This window comes from Cottoperca gobio, chromosome 10, assembly GCF_900634415.1.
Source record: "Cottoperca gobio chromosome 10, fCotGob3.1, whole genome shotgun sequence".
Classification (NCBI taxonomy): Eukaryota; Metazoa; Chordata; class Actinopteri; order Perciformes; family Bovichtidae; genus Cottoperca; species Cottoperca gobio.
The window spans coordinates 14,735,958-14,746,345 of record NC_041364.1 but is presented as its reverse complement, the minus strand read 5'-3'; the positions used below and the strand labels follow the sequence as shown (position 1 = coordinate 14,746,345).

At 44.6% G+C, this 10,388-nt stretch overlaps 1 protein-coding gene across 1 annotated transcript; it reads right to left on the bottom strand.

Annotated features, from left to right (window-relative positions):
* Positions 1 to 1,303: 1,303 nt before the first annotated feature.
* egr1 (early growth response 1) lies at positions 1,304 to 5,402 on the bottom strand. The gene is made up of 2 exons (XM_029441685.1): positions 4,769 to 5,402; positions 1,304 to 3,864 (listed from the first exon to the last, which is right to left on the bottom strand). The coding sequence occupies exons 1-2, from the start codon at positions 4,977 to 4,979 to the stop codon at positions 2,573 to 2,575; spliced, it is 1,503 nt and encodes a 500-aa protein (XP_029297545.1). The 5' UTR covers positions 4,980 to 5,402; the 3' UTR covers positions 1,304 to 2,572.
* Between the last annotated feature and the right edge of the window lie 4,986 nt (positions 5,403 to 10,388).

Below are 10,388 nucleotides of genomic sequence, written 5' to 3'. Positions count from 1 at the left end.
GGTAGGTCTGTTTCATGGGGACGCTGAGCTTTAACTAAGAGAAAACAAAGCAGAACTACGGCTGCCAACACGGCAAATTTCACACAATTACGCACTTACACATCTCTGCAGCAACATGCACACTCCAGGAAACAACTACATTAGTCAGAGTCTATAGACAGTTACTGTGTATATGGCACACAAATGCCTGCATATATGTGCGCAACAACACACACACACACACACACACACACACACACACACACACACACACACACACACCTCATCAGACCCAATTTAGAAAGTCAATTTGGGATCAGGAGACCAATTATCTTAATTATTTTCCCTTTCCCTCCATCACTCTCTTCTACTTGTTTTCCTACTTTCTATTTTAGCTGTGTTTGCATTTGTGAGTATTTTGGTTTGTGCATTTCACAACACAAAATTACTCCAAAGCTCTGAGAGAAAAACTTAGGAGGGTTCTTGTCTACATAGGCTAAAAAAGCCAAAGCTGTTTTATTTTCATTCTCAAACATGTAGCAAGAATTCTTTGCCTAGGGAACAGTGGCAGATGAATAATGATGGCATGAAGAGGCTGTTATTATATTCTGCTTGAAAAACCAAAAGAAACGGCAGTTAAACCTTCGGGGCCAGTCTGTTCAGCTGCACCCATGCAACAATTCTGCCTAACCTACACGGATATTGCCCAATTGTGTGTAACAGCTCATTCGCTACGGGGTGACAGCATCTCGCCAAGCACATTTGTAGAAAAGAAGGTAATTATCACATGATGGATTTCACCTGCGCTCTGTGAAAATAACCCTGTGCATGTCTGAGCATAGTCGGTTTAAAATATACCTCTTCAAAAAACTGGAAATCTGTGTACTCAACAGTAAAGGCCAGTGTGTATCATGAAATCTCAAATTAAATGGAAATTTAAATAAGTTTAATATCTTCAAGAGCATGTTGGATCTAGATAAGAAATCCTCATCTTCACTGTTTATAGGCATGGGAGTCATGCATTAGTGTTATCATTAATACAGGGTTCAATTGGAGAACACCGATTAAAACGGAGGTTCCATAAAATCACGCTGTGCAGATTTTCCTCAAATGAAAGGGTGGCTCTCTGTGATGTGAAGTTGTGCTAAAAATCCACTAATAATCTGCACACAATTAAAATATAAGATGATGGAATATAGATGTATGAGGGATGTGCATGATGAAATGAAGGGTGCGGTGTAATGACTCTGTGGGAAATGGTTTGAAGTACTGATGGAAATATTTGAAAGCACAGAGGTAGGAAATTAAAATATGAGAACAAATATACATATATATTCATATTTTTATTTATATTTCATTTCTGGGAGGATATCTTGTACACCAAATATCCCATTGGCAGTTAAGCGCATTCAATGTGTTTAGAAGCCAGAAACAGTCACTTGTTTTAACAAACACAAATACAAAATAAAGATAACCACAAAATAATGAACTGCATGTATATAACATACAAAAGAATCCCATGCCTACTCAGTAGGTAACTTCAACATTCCAGCTCTTGAAGATGTGGATATTTACACTTAAGTTTTACAAAAATATACTTTATAGTTTTTCTCCTTTTTTGCTTACATTCTAATGAAATGAAGCGGTGCCCTCATAGCTCGTCCCTTTTCCTCCCTCCGAGTATGACTTACATTCTGTAACAAAAATATTCCCTCAACCCTTAAGGCGAGATGCAGTGCATCCTCTCTCGCGCACAGCCGAGTCACAACATCAGCAAGGCTTCACAAAAAGGCACCAAATAACGGGAGCGTTTGTCTTGTTTAGTTTTTTTTTTTAAATGTTTTTTTTTTTTCTTTTCTCTATTTTTCCATATAACCGAGCGATATGTCACATGTGAGAAAGAGAGAAAAATATAGTACCAGTGGATGATATTTACAAACAGAAACTAACATCACTCTTACTCATGCTTGAATACTTAAGTGCTTTTTTTTTTCAAACAATGTCAAAACGAATCACAGCATCATCACTACATAATAGAGAAAGTATGTAGAAAATATGGCCCTGCTCACTTCAAATAATACAATGCAAATATGCAAATCATTTTTCACATCAATGGTACCAAAGAATGATAAAAAACGGAACATGGCACATGTACAATATACATATATGGTAGCTTATGTATATCATTCAATGTCTTTTGTACTGTTTGAGTGCCTGCAAGGGCGAACGTGCCACAACTGGCAATCTGTGTGTCTCTTGGTTTTTGTGTACCTAATAGGAGAGACCCGTCAATGCCGGTTTCTACAGTCTATCTGTTGAGTCCCTTATGCATTTGAAGTGCTGAATTTGTTTTACAGAAACAAAAAGAAATTCCTTTTTATCTTCTATTGTCTTTGCCTAGTCCTTGACATGTGTCTTTTTCTCTGTTTCAGGTAAATCTCAAGATTCACCTAACACTGCACAGGGAGCAGACAGAAAAGTGCTTTTTGGAAGGGAAAACAAAGTCTTTTGATTCTGTGTTCTTTCCCCTCAAAGAACCTTAAGGAAGGAGAGGTGCACAGAGACTATGAAAAGTTTTTATTAAAAGTCTTTCTTAGCAGATCTCGATTGTCCTTGGGGAGAGAGTGGTCTGCATGTCTGATAGCGGGGTGGGGACGGGGGAGCTGTAGATGTTGGAGGCGACTGAGGAGGGGAAGGAGGAGGCGATGTGGGACTGAAAGGAGCTGGACATGGACACCGATGGGTAGGTGGTGGCGATGGAAGGAGAGGGATAGGAAGTGTGAACGGGAGAGGAGTAGCAGGAGGTGACGGGAGAGGGGTAAGAAGACACTGGAGATGGGTAGGAGGTGATCGGAGAAGGGTAGCTGGAGGCAGGTGAAGCAGCTGATACCGGCGCTGCTGTCACCACCACTGCTCCTGCCTTCTCTGCTTTCTTGTCCTTCTGTCGTAGGTGGATTTTTGTGTGCCTCTTCCTCTCATCACTGCGGGCAAACTTGCGTCCGCAGATCTCGCAGGCGAAGGGCTTCTCTCCAGTGTGAGTGCGGATGTGGGTTGTCAGGTGGTCGCTGCGGCTGAAGTTGCGCATGCAGATACGGCACTGGAAGGGTTTCTGCCCTGTGTGGATGCGGATGTGACGTGTCAGCTCATCAGAACGGGAGAAGCGACGGTCGCAGGTCTCAACAGGGCAAGCATAGGGCCTCTCGTGAGGAGGTGTCTTGCTTGGCCGTGTGGGGTACTTGCGCATGCGGCTGGGCTTAATCAGCTGGGACTGGTAGACACTCTTTAAGTCCTGGGAACCAGTCTGGGTGGCAAAGGCCTTGATAGTGGACAGAGGAGTGAGGGAGGGCTGGCTTGACTGACTCTGGAAGGGCTTTTGGTCAAGGGGCACCAGGCTGATCTCTCCCTGCTGCTGAGGAAAGAGGTAGTCAGGAATCATGGGCACAGGGAAGCTAGTGTTGCAGGTTTTGCCATTGGGGTAGGCCGGAGGAGGGTACTGCACACCTCCAGCCGAGCTGGCAAAAACCTGGCCCTGGTCCGAGAAGATGTCAGAGTTGGGACTGGAGTAGGTTGGGGCCGCTGAGTAGATGGGGTTGGGCTCGCTGTGGTGAATGGAGGAACTGAGGCTCTGAGATGAGGAAGAGGTAGAAGAGGAGGAAGTGGAGGACGAGGTGGTCTGTGAGGCAGCGGAGGAAGAGCTGGGGGCAATATTGCCCATCAGACCAGTGAACAGGCCCAAGATGGGCTCCGCCCAGAGGCTGTTGCTGCAGGTGGTGGCAGGCTCCAGGGTGAAGCGGCCTGTGTAAGAGATGGGGGGCAGCCTCTGGGTGGGGTAGGTCTGCTCTCCCACTGACTTGTCACAGTTGAAGGGGATATCAGGTAACGTATCTGCCGGGAGAACAGAGAAAGAGGAGACATTAATCAAACTGTCAATATGCAGCGGGAGGGAGAGGAGAAATCTTGCCAGAGCGCTGGACATTGTGTCACCCCACTCTTCTAAGACAGATCAGTCAGGTGCCCACACAGAGAAACCCCCTCAACTAAACTCTTTCCCCCTAAACTCTAAAACTCTCCTCAACCTCAAGAAGGGTTGCTGTGCTTTTTCCTCTGCTCACACTCTCTCGATCTTTCTTTCATTCTTTCAGTCTTCCTGTCTACACACACACACACACACACACACACACACACACACACACACACACACACACACACTCACACACACGCACAAACGCGCACATTCTTGAAGCCCATCACAGAGCCCGAGGCAATTGATTACCAAAACTGCAGTTCAGCTGGTTTTAGGAATGCAATTTGAATTGAGCTGTAGGAGTGTCTAGAGGCATGCGGTGACTGAGCAGTGTTGAGTCCTCTGAGAGTTGACAGGGATTTAAAGCTATCAATAAATTGATATTAAGTCAGATCCTTTTTTTATTTAGCTGTTTTTGTTCATTTGTGGATAATTAGTGCATTAATGTATTGTCCGGTCAATTAAAATTCTAATTTACTTGTAGCCAGCAAGTATAACATTTCTCACCGCAAGCTTTGATAAAACAATTTAATATAGCTAGATATGTAACTAAAAATCTGTATTATCGGTATTTAAATCATACATTAATAATGTGAATTAAAAAAACGAAAAATAAATAATAACTAAAGTTATGCGGCTGTTTATTTCACTTGACTCTTTCCTTGGTTTTGTGTAGCTCAGCAGATGTGCCGTAATCTTTAGTTCAGTTTTACACGCAGCACAGAGAACGAGAATAGACAAAATCGACAAATCTCCCGTTCTTACCTCCAGCAAGGTGGTCGTACTGATCTCCTGCTTCCCCGGAGCCAAAGCCTACACCTTCGGGTACGGAGGCGGTGAGGAAGGGGGTCCCTGCAGAGCTGAGCATCATCACCTCCTCCAGCTTGGGATAGTTATCCATGGGGGAGTGAGGGAAGCTCAGCGGCTCTGAGATCTGCAGGGCTGGGAGGATCATCTCGGTCTTGGCTGCAGCCATCCTCTGCTGGTGCTGGAGCTGCGCTGGTGGCTGGTGATAAGTGCAGGGAGGCTGGATGCACGCTGGCAGAGTGGTGCCTCGCAGGTGGAGGGAATCACTTAGCCCAGCTGTACACTTCTGCTGATGTCGAGGAAGATGCTGTTTTCTGTCTTGCTCCGTGACTCTTGTTCTCCAGTTGTATATCCTTTATACTCATTCCCTAAGATCCATCGCAATGAATCAACAGATCAATCTTGATTTTGTATCTATGTATTAAAATACTTATCCAATCAGGTTTTGAACCTCATGGATGGATATGTTTTGAATTGACTTTGTACTTTTGTTGTGATATTTCTCAGTAAGGGAGTTCTATGTGTTTGTCTATCTATCTCTGCTCTAACGGTTGCTCTTGTGGGCTCTTAGGGCTCTCTCTGAGCTGAGAGGCTTCCCTGCTCCTTTTATACCCTCTTGCCGTGACGTAGATGTCCATATTTGGAAAGGAGGAAGCCCATATTTAGGCACTGCAGTGGAGGACACATGACGCTGGCCTGGGGGAAAGCAGAGTGGAAGGACTTTATATTAAGCTCTCGCAGTAAATTGCGAAGACAACGCCGCTCTTCCTCTGTCCCGAATCAATGTATCTTCATAGCAGAAGAGCTCCGCGAGACAGCAGCATAATTCTTGCTCTCTCCCCGTCGCCCCATAGATTTTATTTGGATTTCCCATCTGTGCAGCAGGCTGCAATGCTGCCGGAAAGCCCGACTCCGCCGTGCCTTATAAGGTCGTGACTACATAAGGACCTATTCCGGTGGGTTTCCATTTCCCTGTCCTTATTTGGAACTTCCTGAGGCAGCGCTGATCGCTGCTTGGCAGTGAATGAGAGGCTGGAGTGCAAATCATGTCCAGCGCTCACAATAACTAATGTCAGCAGCAGAATCCTGCTTCTCTGTTTTAAAGCACAGCTTTAGCTGAACTTTTAGACTGTATGTGAAAGACTTTGTGCAACAGATGAACTGCTTTACATGTGTTTTGTTAATGTTTGAAAGTTGAAGGCTGCATGGCGGAAAATGTTTTAATCACAAATGCAACAATTGTGTGTATATATGAAGCACATAGCCCGACATACATACAAAACATAATATAAAAGTAGAATAAAAAGTGACTTTAACCTCTTTTTTTAGGCTGGAACATAGTTTTCACTCAGTGTTATGGTTGGAAGATCTTGCCGTGCATTTCTATAGGGCTTATTGATCATGAATAATAAGCCGACATGTTAAATTGATTTTGACATTTGATAGCCTATACGGGAGTGTATTTATAAGGGTGTGAACTCTGCTGGCTGGTAGCAAACTTCCTCTAAATTAACTTTCCATCTCTCTCGGCTGTGTCATTGATTAATGAGAACAGATAGCCGCGGATGCTGACGAGGTGCGGGGCGATCTGTCTAATTGAGGGGTGTCCCCGGCTCAATATTCGGGGAATCTCTCTGCCACTCAGCGACCTAATGGGCCGCATTAACAACGCTGCGCACAGCTGCCAGGACGCCTGCGGGATACTGATGTTCCCCCTGGCTGCTCCAGCTACGGCTGGCGCGCCAGCACTCCTTGGTGGATGCTGACGGGAAATCAATGTGTTTCCCTTGCTGCTGACTGGATCTATATGCGAGCAACCTCATTGGGAAACATCGGGGGCAGGACACTTTGAGGTGGCCAGAGAGAGAGAGAGAGAGAGAGAGAGAGAGAGAGAGAGAGAGAGAGATGCTGATGCATTGGACAGGACAGGGCAGCGCGGGTGAGACTCCAAGTTTTTCAATTATCATTTGATTTGGTCTCAAAATACTGATTTCATAGCTCTTAAACAATTTTCAACTGATCTCCGTCTACAGGAGCTAGTGTCACATGGATATAATCACAATCAGCCAAATCCTGGAATAAATTACATTGCACTGCAAGAGATAGATGGATAGATGGATAGATGGATAGATATGAAAATAAAACATAATACAGGTACACATAGTAGGTTTTTGGTCTTTACTGGATTACATTCTCTCCCAGGCGTTTCCCATTCAGCCTCTGGCAAATCTTCTGTTTACCCCCATTAGACTGATAGCAAAATTCTGTCATATATTATGGATGATCTGGAGCAGAGGCTCCTTCACAAAATCCAAATAAGCCTGAAGTAGAGGGCGCAGCTGGATAATGTGTAATGTTGTTTATTCATACAGTCAGATACGTAGAAACTCTCAAATCTAATCACTTTTGAAGGTAAATGTGGCGCTGCACAGCGGTTTTGTATTTTAAGAGGAAACTGGTGCTCCCACTGTACACGCACGCTCCCAAAACCTTTATATTTTGTTTTTCAGCAAGGGAGATACTGCTGTGCCTCCACACCTGAGGAAACGAAACCAGAAGCTCAGGACATGATGATGGTGAGTTGCACAAAGTGACTGTGTGGCAGGGCTGTGGTACCAAATCTAAACTCCTGTCTGCATCCGACACGGCTCTCATGCATCAGTTACCAAGGTCGATAAATTTGTGCGAAAGCAAAGAAGAAAGAGCAGAGAGAGCAGATGAGAGAACTCATCATCTGATGACAAAGTAATAAAATCAGGTTAGGGAAAACTGTCGGAAAAGTAATAAAGTAATAAAGATGATAAACAGTTCACAGTGGATGTTTGGGCCTCCCTTCACTCTGATGCATGGAGGGGGTGGAAGCCAGATGCTGTAAGGGCAGGGGAAGGAGAATTAGTCTCTGTGTGTGTGTGTGTGTGTGTGTGTGTGTGTGTGTGTGTGTGTGTGTGTGTGTGTGTGTGTGTGTGTGTGTGTGTGTGTGTATGTTTGTTTGTGTTTGAGTCAGCCCGTTCATTCTCCTCAGTGTGTTCCCCATTGCTGCCCACACAAACCAGTCAGAGGAGTCCTCGCCTGATGAAACTCCAACGCTCTGCCAGTCGGTGAGAAAGAGAGGCTCTCCCTTTACCTACACAGTCACCACACCCTTGTTCACACACACAAACACACCCAGCATGCGCGCTGGTTGATATTTAATCATGCCTCAATCTGCTACGGAGAAAAGACGTGGAAGTAGATAGGTATACGAGAGGAGTTGGAACATAAAAATAAAGGGAGATAGGACAGAGAGTGAATAGAGATGTATAGATCTCGAGGAGATGGAGGCAGGTTCAGAAAAAGAGATGGAGAAGGTGGGAAGTAAGGGTGAGGGCGATAGAAAAATAGAAAATAGAGAGAGCGAGAGAGAATCCTCACACCCACATACTGTACGTGGGAGCAAATACCAAGCTTTGTGCTGGTATTTTGTCAGCAGCAAATGCTAGGCAGTCAGTAAGGGAGACAGGAAAGAGAGACAGACAGAGAGACAGACAGACAGACACTCCTGCTTCTCAGTCACACCCCCTCTCCTCCCAGGCCGCCCACAACGACCAGTGGTGCAATCCCTCCCTATTAGCATACAGGTGTGTTCAGCCTTGTGTGCTCCCATGATGGGCGGACCAGGATTAGAGGGTGGACGATGACAGTTACCAAAGCCTGCATGTTACATAATGTAGCAGAGAGGATGGGGAGGAGGGAATACTGTAATGACAGAGAGAAAGAGAGAGAATCTGGTTATTTTGAGCAGTGATAGTTGTATTATGCCAAGCGGGAAGGGCAGAGAGTGTTGGATTTTTAGATGATAAAAAATGAAATGTGGTATTGATGTGTTGGGATGATAGCACACAGGGAGAGTTGATAATTAAATGAGAGAAGAGCGGAGGCCTGATCGTCTCGGGCAGAGTGACATGCTGAATATTCAGCCCATAGCCTTAGAGTGATGAGGAGAGGAGCAGAGAACATGATAGGAGGGTATTTAATAAATGTCATTTTTCTCCCAGCTTTTAAAATGACGCCAGCAGGAGTGTGCAGCCTGACCTTTTACACACAGAGTGAGATGTGCCCGGAAAAAGACAAACTGGCGTGAGAGGGATAGAATCTGTCGGAAACGTTAAGGAAACTGGCAGAGTAAAGAGGTCGCAGAAAATCTCCGGACTAATTGACATGCATGAAAAGTCAAATGGATCTAATGGGATTCTGGAAACCATCCATCACTGTATGTCTTTTTAAATACTTGACACCTCGACTCAGCTCTCCAGTCATCGTAAACCATGGCTCACTTATTGAAATCTAAGACAGCCTATTACAATACAATGCCCAAGATTACAACGCACCACCTGTTGCTGTGCTGAAGCAGCCAGACAGTTCCTACTCTGTTCCTGGAATGCAGCTGTAGAATGCTAGCCTTGTGTGAGCAGCGTATGATTATGTGGGTAAGATCACACGTTTTCTTTTGCTCGCACTTCACAGTCACTGCAGGCATCCCTGCCTGTCGTATTACCCACAAGGCCGTGGAGCAGGATAGGTGTTAGCATATCACACAGAAGCAGGTCCCCGGCATCGAATAGCCTCTCAATCTGCTTATCTGCCTGTTGTTGCATCCTGAAGGTGGTAGGTGACAGAGAGACAATTACCAAACACAGCACAAAGCCAACCCCACCGCGTCCCCGAGGACGTGACTCACTGCGCTCCCGGCCTGTTTGTTTGATGCTTCTGACAAAAGATCTGACCCCTGACCTTTCAGCTCCCGATGAGTCACCCGTAGCAGGCTGAAAGACGGGGCTTCCCCACAGCATGTAGCGGTCACAGTACAGCAACGGGTAACATTTAAAGGTTGTCACAAAACACTTTTTTGTGTTTGTCTGAGCTATGTATACCATGAATTGTGGGCGACAAGACTCCAGCGTGTTGTCAGAACTGATGTATAATAGGTCAACTCTGTGCATGTCACATCTTCAGTGTTTCACTTTTGAAGTGATTGTTTGGGGTCTGAGAAGCTTGTGCATTAGCTTCGCAGATCAAGTCAATGACCACTAAAGCCACTGCTCAAAAGAAAATATTCTATTAAAAAATGCTATTGAATTTTACCCTCTCAGATAAGTAAAGGCCCCCATTGTGCTGTTATTGATGAGATTTGGCTCATTAATTCAAGTACTGTACTCAAGTAAAACGTTGGGGTACTTAACGTAGGTATTTCCATGTTTTGCTACTTCATACTTCTACTCCACTACATTTCAGATGGAATTCATTCTTATTATTTACTTTTCAGGTGAAGGTTGTACATCAAAAACATATGATAATGATTTGTGTTGCAGAACCTTTTTTTCTAACCTGCCCCATTAATTGTCTCACGACCCCTCAGATTAATCTTGTGACCGTTTTTAAAACTATCACCACCTCAACTGGCTACAAGAGTAAAATGCTGCTGAATGAACAATCAATTCATATCATATATATCAGTTTAGGAGGCAATTTTTCTGCAGAATGAGGACTTTTACCTTTGATACTTTAAGAACTGAAGCTTCAGTAAGATTTTGAATGCAAG